Source organism: Lynx rufus, unplaced genomic scaffold (assembly GCF_022079265.1).
Source record: "Lynx rufus isolate CCGP_SWC_20201006 ecotype Redwood Valley unplaced genomic scaffold, mLynRuf1.p SCAF_8, whole genome shotgun sequence".
NCBI lineage: Eukaryota > Metazoa > Chordata > Mammalia > Carnivora > Felidae > Lynx > Lynx rufus.
Window position 1 is genome coordinate 23,548,684 of NW_025814896.1, and position 19,559 is coordinate 23,568,242.

Genomic DNA, 19,559 nt, shown 5'->3' on the forward strand with positions numbered 1-19,559 from the left:
ATTTTTGTTCCTTCAGGTGTTTCCTAACTAAACTGGAAACTGATTCTAGAGAGAGAGGGAGAGAATCTTTTTTTTTTTTTTTTGAGAGATAGAGAGAGAGGGAGAGCACGGGGAGGGGCTGAGAGGAGGGACAGAGGATCCAAAGCAGACTCCAAGCTGACAGCAGAGAGCCTAACTCAGGGCTTGAACCCACAAACTATGAGATCATGACCTGAGCCAAAGTCAGAAGCTTCACTGACTGAGCCATCCATGTGCCCCAGGGAGACAGAATCTTAAGCAGGCTCCATGCTCAGGGTGGAGGCCTATTCGAGACTCAATCTCAGGACCCTGAGATTGTGACCTGAGCTGAAATCAAGAGTTGGGCGTTTCACCAACTAAACTACCCAGCGATGCCTTGAGACTGTGCCTTTATTTTGTACCCACAAATCAGCCTGCAGAGTGCTGAAAATACTGAAGCCTCTAAATTTTTACTTTTTATATATATTAAAAAAATTTTCTTAAGGTTTATTTTTGAGAGAGAGACAGAGACAGAGACAGAGTGTGAGTGGGGGAGGGGCAGAGAGCAGGAAGGAGACACAGAATCTGAAACAGGCTCCAGGCTCTGAAGTGTCAGCACAGAGCCCGATGCAGGGCTCGAAATCATCAACAGTGAGATCATGACTTGAGCTGAAGTTGGACACTTAACTGAGTGAGCCACCCAGGCACTAGAGTTCTAAATATTTATTGAATCAATCAGTAAATGGCATATTTCACTGATAAAACTCCAAAAGAATGTTCTAAATTCTATTTTGTTATAGTGTATTGAATATTTTCATTTTTATTTTCAAGGTAAAATAGTGTTTTGGGAAATCCTGTTGCCCATGGGATGGACAGATGGGCTGTATTATCATCTTATTCATGAGTGCCTCTTAATGTTCTTGATTTCCTTAACTATGGGAGTTTAAAACACTGTATTTTTGTGACCAAATATTAAACTCTGGCAAAAACATCGATTGTTGCTTCCTTATCTAGTTTACACAGGATCTTAAGAAACTGTATCTTAAGTTTGAGGAACAGGATTCTTTGTTGGTGATACCAAGCAAAATTATTAGGAGAGTACATGGCATCAACCTGAAATACATGGCTAGTAATGTACCCCTGAAAAATCTCTTCTTTGAAGGACTAATCATTCTCAAGCTGATGAACATTCCTTTAGGATATGTCACTAAAATGTTCCTGACATTATGGCCAGTAGACAGACAAATCTTTGAAACAAATGCCAAATTCAATCAGTAAATTGATTAGATAACAAAGTACTAAGGGGAATGATTGATAGTTTCATATACCCAAATCAGGCAAAATCATAGGGGTGGCAAAATTATTTCTATCTATATGAAGAGCCTTGAGATTCTTGATGTCATAATGACTTGGGAAAGAAAACAAAAAGGTTCATTATGCCTGTCAGTGGCTCAAGAATATTGCCGGAATCTATCAGGCAGGTTATGCAACCACAGTCTTTGGTCCAGGTCAAAAACTCTGGCCAAAAAGGAACCTTGGTCTTCTGAGATAGTGTATGAATTCTTTTGGGATGTCAATCTCAAGTTTTTTGAGATAATAAAATCTTCTCTTATGGGTGTGTTTTTACAAAAAGAGGTTTAAATTTAAATATATATATAATGTCTTAAAACATTTATGTTGTTTTGAGATACTTTGAACCATTCTTAAAAATTTTAAGTTTATTTATTTATTTAGAAAGAGTCTATGTGTGGATGGGGGTGGGGCAGAGAGGGGAGAGAGAGAATCCCAAGCAGGCTGTGTTTTCAGCTCAGAGCCGGATTTGGGGCTCAACATGGGGCTTGATCCCACGAACAGTGAGATCATGACCTGAGCCAAAATCAAATGCTGAACAGACTGAGCCACCCAGGCACCCCAGGGATACTTTGTATGTATAATTAAGTTGTAATGTTTAAGAGAATTTTGCATATTTAAGATTCTAATTAAATATGTGTAATTGAGTAATTGAGTTGAGATTTATGATTTTAATTGGAAAGGTATAGGAGACTACATTAGAAAATTTTAAGAAAAAAAATTTTTCTTGGATACTATTTTTAATCTTATTTTTTAAATTTACATCCAAATTAGTTAGCACATAGTGCAACAATGATTTCAGGTGTAGATTCCCTAATGCCAGAAAATTTTAAGAAACTAAGACTGACTATACTTGTTATAAAAAAAAATTTTTTTTAATCTTTATTTATTTTTGAGAGAGAGACAGAGTGCAAGTGGGGGAGGAACAGAGAGAGAGAGAGAGAGAGAGAGAGAGAGAGAGAGAGGGAGACATAGAATCCAAAGCAGGCTCTAGGCTCTGAGCTGTCATCACAGAGCCCAATGCGGGGCTTGAACTCACGAACCTTGAGATCATGATCTGAGCTAAAGTCAGATGCTTAACTGACTGAGCCACCCAGGCGCCCTTATACTTGTTATTTTTTTAAAAAGATTTTATTTACAAAAAAAAAAAGATTTTATTTACTTAAAAAATGCAAATATCAAAAATAGCATTAAAAATGTATTTATTTATTTTTTAGAAAGAGAAAGACAGAGTGTGAGTTGGGGAGGGGCAGAGAGAGAAGGAGACACAGAGTCTGAAGCATGGTTCCAGGCTCTGAGCTGTCAGCACAGAGCCGAACGCGGGGCTTGCACCCACAAACTGTGAGATTATGCCCTGAGCTGAAGTTGGACACTTAACTGACTGAGCCACCCAGGTGCCCTAAAAATAGCATTTTCTGTCCATAAAAGTCATACACTGACATCAAAAAACTCACATTGGCAAAATATATATACTTTTAATGTTTACTTACTTTTGAGAGAGGGAGAGAGACTGCGCTGCTCAGGCACATGCGTGTGGGCGGGGCAGAGAAAGAGGGAGAGAGAGAATCCCAAGTGGCACCTGCACTGTCATCATGGAGCCTGACTTGGAGCTAGAACTCACAAACCATGAGATCATTACCTGAGCTGAAACCAAGAGTCAAATGCTTAACTGCCAGGTGTCCAGGCAAAATATATTTTTTAAAAGATGTTATGTAATACAAAAATATTTTAGTATTCATTTATTTATTTAAACTTTGGTTAACATATAGTGCAATATTGGTTTCAGGAGTAGAATTCAATGATTCATCCCTTATATTCAACGCTCAGTGCTCATCATAAAAAGTGCTCTCTTTAGTTACCCCTCACCCATCTAGCCTATCTCCCACGCACCCAAAAGATTTTACTTTCAAGTAATCTCTATATCCAATATGGGGCTTGATCTCACAATCCTGAGATCAAGAGTCACATGGTCAGTCGAGGGAGCCTAGGTGGCTGTTGGTTAAGCATCCGACTAAGGCTCAGGTCATGATTTTGCTAGTCCCAAGTTCGGGCCCCGAGTTGGGCTGTGTGCTGACAGCTAAGAGCCTGGAGCCTGTTTCAAATTCTGTGTCTCTTTCCTGCTCTCTGCCCCTTCCCCACTCATGCTCTGTCTCTCTTTCTCTCTTTCTCAAATATAAATAAACATTAAAAAAAAAAAAAAAAAAGAGTCGCATGCTCCACAGACTGAGCCAGCCAGGCACCCTGACATCTGACATCAGCAAAATAATTTTTTGAATTTTAAAATTCTCTAAGATTAGTATCTATTACATCCTGTATCCCAAGCTTTTGGCTATTGTGTACTCCTCTCTATACATTATAGAACATAATAATATTCTCGATGGTGGTGATGATTTAAACCAATGACCTTCTGCTTCAAATGACTCGAGAATAAAATGATGAAAGGGGGAAAAATGATGAAAGGGGAATTAATTTACACAGAAAGTCAGTGAGCCAGACAGAGAAAGGTTTTGCAAAATGCATGAAAAGCATATTTTGTTTCGAATATCTTCTTTTAAAACATAAAAAATATATTTGTTTTAGAGACTGAGTTTTCCAGCTGGTGTTTGTGCTCTAAATTTCCAGGTTCTCTCTGGTCATCCTTGAACAGAAAACAATTTAAGAAATATTCAATAATCAAGTGACTGAAAGCTTACAGCCTTCCTATTCCCAAATAAGTCTAGAGGTTCAAGTCAAATTTTGTGCTGTCATGTTCCTAAACGAACAAACAAATTAATAAGGGGCCAGCCACCTTTATACTTTAATATTTGCACAATTAACAAGTCACAATAATGAAAACCAAACGGGAAAAGAGAAAGCAAAAGTTAACTTTTTTGTTAGCTTGAACATATTATGATTCAGTGTTTTGGGATTTTCAACACAAAAAATTAAGAGGATATGAATTATCAGGAAAAGGAGTAAGGGAATATTACTATGTAAAATCTATTAATCCTCTAAGAGAAACACCTGTGTGGGAGGTTAACCAGAAATATAAAGCCCCTTTACACCTACATTTCCTTCAAATAATTGTTTAGCAGTAACGTAAGTTCACTTTTCTGAGGATGAAATATTTGCCAGGCACATTATAGACATTATATCATGTAATCCTCACTATAGCCCCACTAGGTCTGCACTCATTTATCGAGGGTCCCCCTGGGGGAATTCAGTTAGTGAGCATTATCAGCCTAGGGCAGTCTCAAGAAGCTTAGCCTAGTAATTATTACTACCCCCTTCTTCACAAGAGGAGATGGGAGGATAGGCTCTAAGAGATTAACTTACTTGTCCAAGTCCAAGGTCACACAGTGTTGGAGCAGCTACACGAACCAAATTATCTCATGTCAAATCTTACCCTTGATTATTAAGCTATTAATAGACTTATCTGTAAGATTTTTTGCTTCTAATGCCTCGATTTTTTTCAAACATTTTTATCTTGGAGGAGGAAGCCTTATAGCCAACAACCTCTCTGCTGCCTTCTTTTTCACAGCGTTGACCAAAGAGCAAGTGGTGATTTTACACTGTAACTGCCAGGTATCTGGGGAGCTTGAGGGGCGAGGAGTTGGGTCCCAGGGGAATGGGGGACATTATTATTTTTTTTTTTTTTGAAGAAATAGCAACCCCGACACAAGGCCAGACTGTAAAATCCTGAGCAGAAAGCTGATTCATTGCCAAAGGAAGCAGTTTATTTTTTTCACCTCCTCATTGCCTTTCTCCACTATTTCCAAGCGTGTTTTGTTAGCAGTGTCTAGCCCACTGACTCCAAAATGCCGGAAAAACCTAGTTTTTATTGTACACCCGTATATCTCTAGCCCCTACCCCTGTACGGTCTCTTCTTGCCTTTCTTCTCACGTGCCTTTCACTTCTTCACCTTTGGCGGATGATCTATACATGACGCTTTTTGTTTTATTCTATCGCCTTATGGACTAGATTGCCTTATGGCGACCTTGACAGACACCAGGGTGGGAAGCCCGGGGGAGGGGAGAGGCAGTCAGCTCTGAGAGAAAAACCTTCAGATAACTGTTGAGGAGACGCCACCGGGAGGAGGCAACCACAGAGCTCCACTTAGCGTTCAATTTTTAAAGAGATTGACAGGAAGTGTACCAACCGTCTTTGCTCTAGCTACTTGCGCGGTCTCGCGAGATACGGACGTCCATGTAGAGGGGGTGTCAAAGGCTCCTCTCTGAGTGGGGGATGGGAATATCTGTGGCGCAATCATTGCGCGAGATTGGGCCATGGTCGCTCGGGCCATGCTTACATCTCGCGATATTTCGGCCGGTACGGTCTAGAACTACGGGCAACTTCTCGCGAGAGCCCGTGCTGAGGGCTCTGTGAGACCCCGTGTGTTTGTGTGTGTGTATGTGTGTTGGTGGATGTGAGTACGAGGAAGCAGCGGCCGCCATTTCAGAGAGCTTGTCGAAGCTGTCGCAGGGGTGGATCCTGAGCTGCCGAAGCCGCCGTCCTGCACTTCCGCGCGGGCTCCTCTAATCCCATTGTTTCTTTTAGATTCGCTCGGGCCTATCCGCCCTCGGAGCCCGAAATTCGGGCTGGGCGGTACCGCGGCCTGGGCCTAGCGGCTTAACAGTAGCAACAGCGGCGGCAGCAACAGCAGCAGCCCCCGTCTTTCCGAATACAAGCACCCCAGGGGCCCGAAAGCCCGCACAGGTAAGGAGGTGTCGCGGGCCTGAGTATTGTCAGAGCTTTTAAGAGGTTTAGTTTTCGTCTGGGTTGAGGGGCATTCCTTAGTCGGTGTTTAACGACTGGGGGGGGGGCAGGTTCTCGAGAAATCGGCTCCATTTCGGCGACCGCGCCCTTATTTTCCGGTCGTGTAGATTTCAGGTTTTTTGGGTGGCAGGGACCCCAGAGAGGCCTAGGGCGGATAGAGACTGGTCCCTTAGAGGCCTGGGGCGGCCGCGACCTCCCAACATGGCGCCAGCCGAACGCTACCATGGCACACAACCCCTCCCAACCGAGGGAGTTTCCCTTTGCCCCTAAAATGGCAGCGCGGGTTTTGCGCGGAAAGAGGCGCTGTCGCTCGAGTCGCGCGCGTTGTTTTTGGAGTTAATTGTAGGCTGCTTTTTGAAGGTACGTTTAACGTATTTCTGTCTGTTCAGTCTTGGAGGCATTTCAGATTTAGTTACCAAGACTGGTAAAGTGCATTCCCTTTGGTTATTCCAGGGTTTTTGAAGTATTTTCTGAAGTTTTCGGAGTTTGTCGTGTAAGAAGGAAATAGGGCAGAATTGAAAAATGTTTACTCACTGAATTACCTTTATTTTCTAGGCGTTTAGAGAAAATGGCAGACGATATTGATATTGAAGCAATGCTTGAGGCTCCTTACAAGAAGGTGAGAAAAAACATGTCGGTGAGGTTTATTTATTTCTTAATTTAGCATTATCACGAAACTACTGCTGAAATGTAAACTAACCTCCCCGGAGCCCTCTTGATTTACCTTATCAGAGATGCATTACGTGTAACTTACAAAAGTAAATATATGCTATTGATGTAATAATATTGTGCAGTAGTTTCACTTCAGCGTGATGAATAAATGCCCATCTATCTCTCTTTGTAGACTTGCCTAACGATATCTCACCTCTACTCCCATGAATTCACCTTTGATTCCAGTGTGAACTGTCAATCATAAGGTAGTAATTGAGTGACTTATCGCTGTACCGTGGTCCCCTAGGTAAAATGACTCAACTAAGAATTACCAGCTCCAGTTTGGTATAGCAAAAAGGTGAATGTAGTGGTTTGGGAAAATAGCAGGGGTCCAAGAATAACAAAGCATAACCAGTCTGTGGCAAGCAAATCTTTAAATAAGTTTTACAAGAAGAAATGGGTGAGATTTAAATTTTCTTCTATATATATATACATATATATATGACTGGTGATAGTAAATATTGAAACAGGCAGGTGATGATCTGCTGCTCAGTTAAAAATTACCAAAATTCTTGGATCCCTGAATAGAAATTTTTTTTTAAAGCAAAGGAGGCAGTATCACAAACTTAAAGTCACTTGATGACTGTTTTTACTGTTCTCCATATTTTATTTTTAATTAGTCCCTGCCATAATATTTCACACTAAAAGCTACAGAGGAATTATTTTGGCTAATAGTATAGTCTTTGACCCATTTCAGTATCACAGTAAAAGTATAAAGTGTCTTTTCATTCTTTCACCAGTTGGTGGTGAAAATAGCAGTATGCATGCATTATCACTGGTGTCACAAACTGTAAGCTTTGTAAGTTAGGACTTATACTTCTATAACTGATGTGATCAAACTTTAAAAATAAACGTTGCACTAAACCTTTTAAAAATAATACAGCTGTTTTGGATTGTATAGCACGACCATGTGGTACCAATATGGATGAATTCTTTCTAGCTTTAAATGGTGTATGTAGTTTTATAATGCTTAGACTCTTGAAGAACTACTTTCTATTTTAATGTTAAGATTCTTGTGTCTTAGTTTAACATGGATGTAGTTCCATGTAAACAGGTATGGAAGTAGGAAATGTTTAGGCTGGACTGGTGGATTATTAATTGACTTTCTTGGGTTCTTGGGAGTCAACATTACTAAAGCAGTGTGAATCCCTGTTTGCTTCAGGGCGAGATGTGTGACAGAGGTGGCATCAAGCTCTTACAGTCCCAACCCTCCAACGGAAATGGGCGAAGATCTCAGGAATGGCATCGGTCACAGGAAATCGATAGTGGCTGGCTGCTAGCATGGCCACTTGGGGCTTAGGCAGAAATAGAGCCATGGTACTGACCAAAGGGACCATAGCACATGGAATAAAACTCAAAACAGGACTTCATTCATGTTTTATAGAAATTCTATTTAACCACTTGAACACTGTAAATCTGGATAACTTAATACCTAACTATATAAGAAAGTAAAATTTAACATGTTAATATGTATTTTTATTTTTGTATCACGATGACTTAATTGTAAGCAACAAAGTGGTTAAACACATACCCATCTAAATTTTTTTATAGCCTTCCATGTTAAATTATAAGCAAGTAATTAGTTTTAAAATTGTTTTGTATTTTCTTATTCCTATTCCCTTTACCCTTTGACAACTTGAAATGTTACCACTTCGTCCTCATGATGTTCTTCTATCAACCCTGCTTAGGATGAGAACAAGTTGAGCAGTGCTAACGGCCATGAAGAACGTAGCAAAAAGTAAGTTGTAACAAGGGACCTGGGGTGGGGGGGGGACCTTTATGTGATTGAGATCTTAAGTTGTGTTCCTGTGGCTATAGCATCAAACTAAAAGTTCTCTTCAAAAGCTTTTGTCTCTTTTAGAAAAGTTGTTCTTTACCTTCTGGGACAAGAAACTATTTGAGGATATGAAACTAGGGACTCTTTCCCTAGATTTCAGGATATAGTGTCAGGGACCTTTTGGACACCTTCCCTTCCAAGTCTGTCCATGACAATCTGGATAAGAGTTCCTGTATTAGAGCTTGTCTTCTGTCTTAAATTTATTAACTTTGGCTTAATATTTTGGTGTGTGTTATCAATAAAACTGATATAATCTACTGAAGATGGGTTAGGAAGAAGAAAAGGTAATAAATAACCAGGCCATGGAAAATATTATTTGCTCTAAATCACCACTGAAGGAATCAGAGCTGTGAATTATTTATGCTCCTTGCTGCTTAAAGGCCCTTTTTATAGTAACGTTATAGCATAGTTAAGTACTTCTTAGGTGCTTCTTACATGGTTTTTGTTATCTTAAGCTTTTTAAACTTTAAGCCTTAAATAGAATGGAGTTTTTTTAAAGTTGTATTTGTTTATACAAGTTACTAGGTTAAATGAGTAACCCATAACAGGAACTCAGTGCTCCATAGTGCAGAATATAGTATAGGATAAGTTTCAATAAAATTGTAAGCAGAACCAGTTTATAAGGTTTGATCCTGTTTTTGGAGTTTTCTTTCAGCTTTAAAATTAATCATTCTTAACATCACTTGGTCATGTTACAAGCATTAAATTGTTTTAGTAGCCTATTTTGTGAACGTACATGACCTGATAATACGTAAAGAAAAAGTGATAACATAGCTGCTTATTTGATTTTTTTGGCTCTTATCCTAGTAAGAGCTCAGAGTGCTTCATAGTACACTACCTTAACATCCTCACAACAATTCTTATTGGGTAGGTTGATAGAGTTTCACAAAATAAATGAGAAAATTCTTAGTTTGGATTATGCAGGCTTTGTTCTTTTTTTTTTTTTTTATTCTTACACTTCCTCTAAAGTAATATAGTAATGCATTGAATTAAAATGATGCAATTTGTGGAAAATGTCTTATATTTTATTTTGGTACAAAGTTAGGTGGAGGATCTGTTATAGTTCCTCACTAATCACAACAGATTTTGGGAATTAATCATACTGGGTTTAGTCTTGAATTTTTATAGTTTGAGGCAATCAACCAATCTTTGCGTGGTTTAATGTTGCCTACTTTTAGACCTTTTACTAAAGTCAGTTTCCTAATTAATGGTTCTAATTCACAGTTCTTCAATTCATAATGAAAACTAGGAAGGAGTATCCATGTAAATTTAAATTATCTAATCTAGGTGTGGGTAAGGATCTCATCCTGAGTGCCAGTAGGATGAGAACAATGCACTTTAGGGCACAGACTTTCTTTGTTCAACCATTCTCAGCTGTCACTCCTTGCTTCTAACTCAGTCTGCAGTTTATACTTATTTTTATCCTGCATCTAAGCTCATTAAGGCTACCAAGCTTACCCAGGACATTTAGCATTAAGCTCTCCATGACTAATGGTTTATGACCTTTATCTAAAGAGTTTTCTGACACTGAATAGAAGAATGGGTAATTTTCTTTCATTGGCTATAGGATAGCCAATTTAAGGGAGTGTCTTCTTAAAATATCCCAACTACCATCTAGTATTTTTTTTAAATGTAGAAGTTATTTCTGTCAGACTTCTCAGTCTCAGTTTAAGCTGCTTAAATAAATGGCTTTTTTGTTCAATCAGAAACTTTGCACCCATTTTTCTAAAGGGAATTAATCTTTCAAATTAATTTGGAAGTTATTTAGAAAAAAATTTTTATATGTAAGGTTAGATGAGATATAGAACAAGTACAATGTTCTGTGCTTTAGTGTTATGTGTAAGTTCTGTTAATCAAAGGAAAGTGCCGTGTTGCATTTTTCATCCTAAAACTTCATTGTCTTAAAAGCAATTGAGTATTGGGATGCAATTTTAAGGTAGTAAGAAAATGCACATTTTGAGAAATTGAGACTTGACTAATAACTAGTAAATGTTTTCTTTTAAAAAATAATTCTGATTTTCAGTCTGTACACTCAGTTGTATTCTGGTAGTAGTAAAAAGAACTAAGTTTAACACAAACTGGTTATCAATTAGCCTACCTTCTGAAGAACTATACCCCTGAGTTTGGCAAGACCTCAAAGTATGCCTGAGCTTGCCTTCGTGGGAATATTACTAGTGTAATCATTTTTGGAAAGTCTGAACCAGTGTCCATTCAGTTAAGCTCTTTAGGAATTACTCAAAGGATAACAATAAAATGACACAGTTGAAATATATTGGCTACTGTGTGTGGATTATCTATAAATTTTGGAATAAATGACTTTTCTATTTTTTTTCTTATTTTCCAGAGTACTTTGCATTTAAATTTTAGATCTTCTTACATGGAAGAGGTCAAATCCAGTTATAGCAAAACACCTTTACAGCAGAGACCATATAACCAAAAAGTCCAAAGGCCCAGCCCAGTGGACCATTTACTTCAATGATGTTCAGTACAAAATTCCACTGCCACTAAAGACTTTGGAAAGTCCCTTTTAAGTTGTAACAGGATTTGACTATTAGTGTGGATTATGATAACCCTTCTTTAGTTAACTTAATGTTCTTTCAAGCTGCAGTTTGTTATGGAGAAGTATACTGCTTTCTTAAATTTTTGTCTGGGCTTTTATGAAGAGGATCGTGCTTCTGTATGTCTTAGTATGTTGTTGTCTTTTTACCTGTCTGGGGTTGCCTTCAGATGTGGGTGGGAACTCATCTGTAAAAAGTTCTAGGAAGACTTTTAGTTGAAGTTAGCTGTCCAATTTACCAGTCCTTTCCTTTGGCAGAGGAAGTTTTGGGCCTAAAAAAAAAGGTAGATTGGGAGGTTGGCTGCCTCTCTGTTATGGGCCATCTAGGAGCAGAGCAAAACTTTATTTGTCCTTTTTGTGGGGGATGGAGTTACTTTTTACTTTGTCCCCTGATGGATTATATGTAGGACTTCTGATTATAGCTATCTCACAGAATTCTTAAGGCTAAGACATAGGGTCAGGTGTTTCAGGCAACAGAGTTGGAATGTTATCTGTTGCCCTTCTGGGCATTGCTTTGATGACTTCTATATAAATAATGAGTGTAGCCTAATTTTCTGTCATGTGCTACCTAGCATATACATTTCTGACAGTCAGGTGGATTATCTTGAAATTTTAGACAAAGTTTCTGCCTCCTTGGAAAGCTCTACATCTCCTTGTGATTGGAGTGTGGGTTTCAAGATTCCAGAAGGTGGGTGTCTTCATTTTCTATTTTCAATGCACTCTAAGATGACCTGCTTACAGGTTCTCTGAGGCAGACTTCAATTGCTCTTGTGCTAACTTTGCTTTGATAAGGACTAAACAGTTTAATTAAATTTTCCAAATGATGTAGAGTTGTCAAAATGTTTTAATGATCTTTTAGCCACTACAAATTGACATTTTAGCGGAATAAGTTTATTTTGAAATGTCTTTCGGTTTGTATTGAAATATCTGAAGGCACCTCTAAAATTTGGGTGATGACACAGAGGTACAGATGGTAAGATTTAATTATGAAACGAATGGGTGGTATACTGTGAAGAATACAGAAATGACAGATATGACTGACTGGCTTTTTTACCTTTCAGAGTTTGAGATTTTATAAAGACTGATAAAGGTGTTGATCCTTGTTTTGATTGCACCCCACAGGCTTGTGTAAAACGGCATCCTCCCCATTTTCTGGTGTACTCATTATAACTTTTAATAGAAAATATCCGAAAAACAGGGAGGAGGGCACTTGTTGGGATGAGCACTGGGTGTTGTATGGAAACCAATTTGACAATAAATTATATTTTTTAAAAAAATCCGAGAAAGATCACATTAAAGTCTAGATTTATCAGAATGCATTTTATTGCATTAGTTTTATCGTCCTTTGTCATTACTTGTAATTTTCCCAGGAAAACCAAAATATTGATGCTTGAATGGCCCTTTGAGAGTATAAAATACTCGTATTCATACATGTAAATTGGGTCAAATTTGGCTCATGTAAGGGAAATTAAGTTTATTTTTATGTAAATTTTTGTGTATGACCCACTGTTTCTTCAGTGTTAACATTCTATTGTAAATTTGATTTTATTACCGTATCTTGTAGATTACAGTAAATCTCTTTGTTGGCCAGTTATGTTGGTCACACTTTAAGAGTTCGAGTTTTGATCTTCTACCTCCCAATAAATCATTTCCTTATTAAAGCTGTAACTGACTCAAGAGAGATCATTAATAGTCCCTGCTCTCTCAAATGATTGTCACTGTCTGCTGATTCTGAGTAGTAGAAAGAAGGCAAAGGTGGGGTGCTATTTACCTTACCTAGGAATTATTTTTCCATAAGTATGATTGTGTATCATAGTAGTAAAAATAGCAAGATAAATTTTTAAAAAGATTTCTGACCATAAAAGGAAGTAATCTTAAGCTAGCAAGATAATAGTAATTTTTTTTCTTCTCAGGAGGAAAAAAAGCAAGAGCAGAAGTCGTAGTCATGAACGTAAAAGAAGCAAAAGTAAGGAACGGAAACGAAGTAGAGATAGAGAAAGGAAAAAGAGTAAAAGCCGTGAAAGAAAGCGAAGTAGAAGCAAAGAAAGGAGACGAAGCCGCTCAAGAAGTCGAGATCGCAGATTCAGAGGCCGCTACAGAAGTCCTTAGTATGTAACCATAGTTACAGTGATTTTGGTTTTAGAGTCATTCTCTGGGTGTACATAAAACAATTTAACCTGGAAAATTTGCATTGTAAAATTTTGTTTCTCATTACGACTAGTTAAAAAGCATTAGATGAGGTACTGGCATTGAAAAGTCTAGCAAAGTAGAAATACAGCATGTGGACTAGTACATAACATTTGTATTACTAAGCATACAGATTTTCTGTTACTCCATCTAAAATATTTTAACTGTATGCCATGTAAACTAGACCAAAGCACTGCAGTGCTTAAAAAACTTGATATTGTAGTGCCAAATATTTGAAAGCTTAAAGGTGTGTGAGCTATTCAAATTTTCTTTACTGAACATAAATTAAAAATTTTAAAGCTCAAATAGATAAGTTATAAATGTAATTAGTTAAATATGTAGTTAGTTAATCTTGTCTGGCTGTTTTCAGCTGAAATGACAGACCATTTGTGAATTTGGTGTATGCTCCTTGATAATGATCAACTTGGGGCTCATCACATTTATATTTAAGGTTTTTAAAAATAGTAAGACGCTAATAAAAATGCTTTGAAATCACTCTGGAAATTTGAATGTGGTTATGTAACAAGTTGGAAATATATTTTATTATGGTCATTTTAAAAACTATATTAATAAAGTTTGGAAGGAACCTACCTACAACTCTTAAGGATTGCTTCTAGCTAGCAATTCTTAGTGCTTTAAGATGTTCTTTCCTCTTAATGAACATACTGTTGTAAACTGTGGGAGTTATTTTAAAATTAACACTCTTGAATGGTTGGAGATGGAATTCAAAGACAAACAGACCTTAATAAGACATTTGGCTCTTTCACTTGTGCAAGTTAACACTCCAAGCTTGAGCTTTCTCATCTTTTAAGAAGGAGGTAATAACTGACAGATAAATTTAATGAGTTGAATTGAGAAGAGAATGAAAATAAAGCACCCACGTTAACTGCTATTCATGAAATGTTTTAGTATTTTTTGAAGCCATTAAAGTTAGTAACACTTTGGATCCTGATTCTGGGTCTTTAACCTTTAAAATAAAAAGGATTGAACTCCTTGTTTTCTACTTTCTTCCTAGCTGCGTATCTCATAAATAATTTAAGAGCTGAAAGAGGACACAATGTTGCTTTAATTCCAGATGCTGTATTAAAAAGTGCTTTGTTTTTTTGTCCAATTTATCAAAAATTACCATATTCATTTTTACCAGAATGAATTAAATGGAGGATTACTTTAATAAATTCTGAATATGGTTTATCTAGAGTAATGAAAACTTGAAGTCAGCGTATAATCCTAGTCTGACTTCAAAGTGATTTAGTTCTCACATTTGTTTCCATGTGATCTTTAATTTATCCAGTAAATGTATATTCTTAATTCTGGTTATTAGTCTGAATGGCAAAGGACCCATTTAACATATAACTTTATTTGGAACTGCTTGGATGTTGCAGGTATGCATAGAGTCCATGAAAACGAGTCCAAATGTGGATCACATACCACTGTTTTGTTTTGTTACCCTTCCTGAAAAGGATAGTAGGATGAGCACTAAAGGACATCTGACCTGTCCCTTTAAGTTAGTTTGGTCTTTCAGAATAAAAGATCCAGAAACTATTGGGCCTTTTTAAGATTCAGAATGAAATTGTCTTATAACATCTACCTTTATAATATTTTCGAAAACATGCTTTTATTATGTCAAGTTCATAAAACATTTTTTGAAATAATAATGAACTTTCTTCACATCTTCACTATGGAATATTTTGCCACAAAGAAAAGTATGACACATAAACTTCTTTCATGCAATCTCTGAGACTTAACTGTTACATGGAAAAGAAGTTTTCATGATGTTAAAGAATTAGTTCCTTGTTTTTAAACATCCTCAAACAAGAAAACGCGTATGAATATTGTATATGTACGTGCATACAAATGTATTCCTGAGAAAGGATCTGCAAAAATACACACCAAATTGTTAACTGCAGTTATTCTGGTGTGAGGGAAGTTCAGGGTGACTTATTTTCACTTCTGCTTTTTTTTTTTTTTCTTCTCAGGAATGTATTCATAGTGTAAAAAGAATTATAGACTGAAAATGAGGGTGAGATTTTTTAGATTCTTAACAATCTTGAGGCTGTAACCTTTGGTCTCGGCACCTCTCAGTGGTCCAGGATGGATAACTATAAGAGCAGTTTGCCTGGGATAGTTAAGAGAAAAAGTCTCTATTTCCTCTTCATAATTGAGGTGGAAAAGAATCAGCCTGAACAATGTTAAACTTGCTGGAGAGCGCATGAACGCGATCTTAGCAAGACCCTAACCCTGTAACTAGTGTAATTTTGTGTTTCCTTTTTAGCTCCGGACCAAAATTTAACAGTGCCATCCGAGGAAAGATTGGGTTGCCTCATAGCATCAAATTAAGGTTTTTAAACATACTTCTGAATTGTTTAAATTGTTTTTCAAGGAACTGATGTGGTGTACTTGTTTGGGTAATTTCTGAAACTTTTTAACTTTGCAGCAGACGACGCTCCCGAAGCAAAAGTCCATTCAGAAAAGACAAGAGCCCTGTGAGGTAGCTGTTGTCCCTATTTTTTTTTTTTTCTTTAGCACTTTAAGCTTTTGTAAAGCTTTTACAGTGTATGTTACTATTAATTAACATTTTGTAATTTGGACAGTATTTGTACTATATCTTCTGTGGGTAGTACTGGGATACTGTTAAATCAGTGTGGATTTGTAAGTTTTCATTTTAATTTCGTATTACTAAGAATGGAGCAGTAATTAATGTGTAGATCTTACATGTGTTCTTAAATCACTTTTAAGTAAATTTTTTTAATGGTAGCTATAGAAAATTTTAAATAGACTTTGCTTATCTTTGGAATTAATAAATTTTACTAAAGTAGCTTCATGGGAAAGTGGTTGTAACTATCACAAGTTTTATCATTTGGCTGTCTTTACTGAGATAAAGTACTTCCATTTCCAAAGTTTTAGCCAGGTTGGTTTGTTTCTAAGTAGTAATCTTAATGTTCTCGAATCTTTGAGTTAATTTTTCTCTTAAATATAAGACCTCCCTATCACACCTTCTATTTATTTTGGCTCAAGGAACACTTTGGTATATGGCAGCATTATTCTTTACTGATATTCTGGCTTCCCTTAAAGGGCACCTTTTAACTTAGAGGTTATTATTTGTTATATTTGTTGTTTGATATATTGTAATCCTAAGATTTGATGAAAACCTTAATATTTTTAAAAGCTCTTTTTTGTAACACTGAGCTTTTCACTCTTGAATATTTACTTTCCTAAGAAAATCCCCTTTAGTTCTCATTTTATGGATGCAGTCTAGCTTTGTACCTCTGTTTTATATGTTTAAAATTAGCTGATTCCTCAAGGAAATGTGCCAGAATTTTGTAGGTAGAATACTTCAAAAGTACTTCCTGAGAATGCCTAGAATGCGGATAAGAGCATATTTGTGCTTATGTCTTTAAGGATTCACTTAGAATCTTAACCTTTTTTAAAAAAAAAAAATTTTTTTTTTAACGTTTATTTTTGAGACAGAGCATGAACGGGGGAGGGGCAGAGAGAGTGGGAGACACAGAATCAGAAGCAGGCTCCAGGCTCTGAGCCATCAGCCCAGAACACGACGCGGGGCTCGAACTCACGGACCGTGAGATCGTGACCTGAGCTGAAGTCGAGGCTTAACCGACTGAGCCACCCAGGCGCCCCTGAACCTTAACCTTAGTGATGTTTTCTAATAAATAATGTTAATAGATGCTTGTGTTTCTTCCTCAAAATTCATGAAATTAAGTTTCATCTCTTGTGCTCTTTTACTTAACTCAGGCACTTTAGTTCCCTCCATATAATCAGAAGTGCTGTCAGTTATCAAGGCTATATGTAAAAATAATTACGTTGAATTCCACTGCTGATAATTTGTCTGTATAATTTCCTGCTTTTCATTTTTGATTTGCTTATGGGTGCTGTTTCTGTGTTTTATAACCGTCAAGAAACATTCTTTTGGATACTAAATTTGTAGAGTCTTACAAGACTGATCTAATAAACAACCAGCTCGTTATTCCATATATTTATCTCAGTTTGTTAAATAAAAAATCAGGAAAAAATTTCAGAATAAAATAGTTCTCATAACTTGGAGTTCAGCATTTGTGATTGTCAGACTATTTCACTGTATGATTTTGTTTTGGGAAATCATTCCTTCCACTAGTCTGATACTTGTAGTTAGTTATTTTTAGTGACTCTTATTAAACTCGGGCTTCTGATAGTTTTTTTTATTATTCTGTATAAATTGCTGTTTGTAAAATTGCCAGGCCAATGGACTTTTGTCCTGGTACCATGTGAAGTATTATCAGAAGAAACATTTAGTAACTGTCGTCTTGTTGAAGGAATTGAGTCACAGTGAATTATTTTTTGGATGTTTTGTATAAATCTTAGTGAAATATTCATTTTGTGAATAGTGACAAACTACTTTTGTTAAAGTTTATTCTATTTATTGAAAATGAGTTTTAAAATAAAAATAAGAGCGTAAGTTATAAAATTAATTTTTATTCCTGTTAGGGAACCTATTGATAATCTAACTCCTGAGGAAAGAGATGCAAGGACAGTTTTCTGCATGCAGCTGGCAGCAAGAATTCGCCCAAGGGATTTGGAAGAGTTTTTCTCTACAGTAGGAAAGGTAAGTTTTTAGTTTATTTGGGGAGATCAAGTATGTGAGAAGTGCAAACAATATTTTTATTACTTCTTATTTTTTTAGAGAGCACTGGTGAGGGAGAGAGAATCTTACGTAGGGTGCACACTCAGTTCTGATCTCCAATGCAAGGCTCGATCCCACAACCCTGGGATCATGTCCTGAGCCAAAATCAAGAGTCAGACACAACCAACTGAGCCACCCAGGTGTCCCAACAAAAGAAGATTTTTTTTAAGTTTTATTCATTTATTTAAAAAAAAATTTTTTTTTTAAACGTTTATTTATTGAGACAGAGCACGAACGGGGGAGAGTCCAGAGAGAGAGGGAGACACAGAATCTGAAACAGGCTCCAGGCTCCGAGCTGTCAGCACAGAACCCGACGTGGGGCTTGAACTGACGGACTGCGAGATCACGACCTGAGCCGAAGTCGGACGCTTAACCAACTGTGCCACCCAGGCGCCCCCCAATTTTTTTTTTAACGTTTATTTATTTTTGAGACAGCATGAACAGGGAAGGGTCAGAGAAAGAGGGAGACACAGAATCCGAAACAGGCTCCAGGCTCCAAGCTGTCAGCACAGAGCCCGACGCGGGGCTCGAACCCACGGACCATGAGAACCCACGGACCACGGACCTGAGCCGAAGTCGGATGCTTAACCGACTGAGCCACCCAGGCGCCCCAAAAAAACATTTTAATAATAACGTTAATATGTTAGGTTGAACTAGAGAATATTTAAACAAATCTTTTGATTTGTTTGAAATTCAGTTAGGGAATTTTTTTGCGCAGCATTTCTGTTTTACTTCACTTGGAAGTTAATAGTATTGGAATTAATAACCATTATCACACATTCATGAGAAGTAGAAGTGGACTGACAATTTTACTTATTTTAAACCATTGTTGGAGAGGGGAGGGTGCCTGGCTGACTTAGTCTAGAAGATACATGACACTTAATTGCAGGGTCATCAATTCTTGCCCCACATTGGGCATAGAGATTATTTAAAAGTAAGCAAATAAAACCACATTGTCGGGGCGCCTGGGTGGCGCAGTCGGTTAAGCGTCCGACTTCAGCCAGGTCACGATCTCGCGGTCCTTGAGTTCGAGCCCCGCGTCAGGCTCTGGGCTGATGGCTCGGAGCCTGGAGCCTGTTTCCGATTCTGTGTCTCCCTCTCTCTCTGCCCCTCCCCCGTTCATGCTCTGTCTCTCTCTGTCCCAAAAATAAATAAATGTTGAAAAAAAAAAGAAAATTAAAAAAAAAAACCACATTGTCAGTAAAATAAAAAATAATGGTTTATAGTGGATGCTTGCATAAAGAGAACCTTGTATTAAGTGTTTGTTTTCTTTTTAGGTTCGAGATGTGAGAATGATTTCTGATAGAAATTCAAGACGTTCCAAAGGAATTGCATATGTGGAGTTTGTTGATGTTAGCTCGGTGCCTCTAGCAATAGGATTAACTGGCCAACGTGTTTTAGGAGTGCCAATCATAGTACAAGCATCACAGGTAATTTTTTTCTTGGTTAGGAATTTGATTAGCGATAGTACAAGAAACCTGCTCTTGCTT

The 19,559-nt window shown here is 37.4% G+C and overlaps 2 protein-coding genes across 5 annotated transcripts in view; one reads left to right on the plus strand and one right to left on the minus strand.

The window, feature by feature from the left end:
• The window catches only part of PHF20 (PHD finger protein 20), a 173,159-nt gene extending 167,597 nt beyond the window's left edge, over positions 1-5,562 (minus strand). Inside the window, exon 1 of the mRNA XM_047068404.1 lies at positions 5,486-5,562. The gene's annotated coding sequence lies outside the window, so the exon portion shown is untranslated. The remainder of the gene's footprint in view (positions 1-5,485) is intronic.
• Positions 5,563-5,735: 173 nt separating this feature from the next.
• Positions 5,736-19,559, plus strand: part of RBM39 (RNA binding motif protein 39) — a 30,899-nt gene continuing 17,075 nt past the window's right edge. For 2 of the 4 annotated variants that reach the window (XM_047068405.1, XM_047068406.1), the window contains exons 1-8: positions 5,736-6,042; positions 6,658-6,721; positions 8,502-8,551; positions 13,121-13,315; positions 15,667-15,732; positions 15,829-15,882; positions 17,874-17,991; positions 19,347-19,499. In XM_047068405.1, coding sequence (XP_046924361.1) covers positions 6,671-6,721; positions 8,502-8,551; positions 13,121-13,315; positions 15,667-15,732; positions 15,829-15,882; positions 17,874-17,991; positions 19,347-19,499 — 687 coding nt within the window. In that variant the 5' untranslated portion in view covers positions 5,736-6,042; positions 6,658-6,670. The remainder of the gene's footprint in view (positions 6,043-6,657; positions 6,722-8,501; positions 8,552-13,120; positions 13,316-15,666; positions 15,733-15,828; positions 15,883-17,873; positions 17,992-19,346; positions 19,500-19,559) is intronic. The other 2 variants (XM_047068407.1, XM_047068408.1) reach the window with 1 other exon arrangement.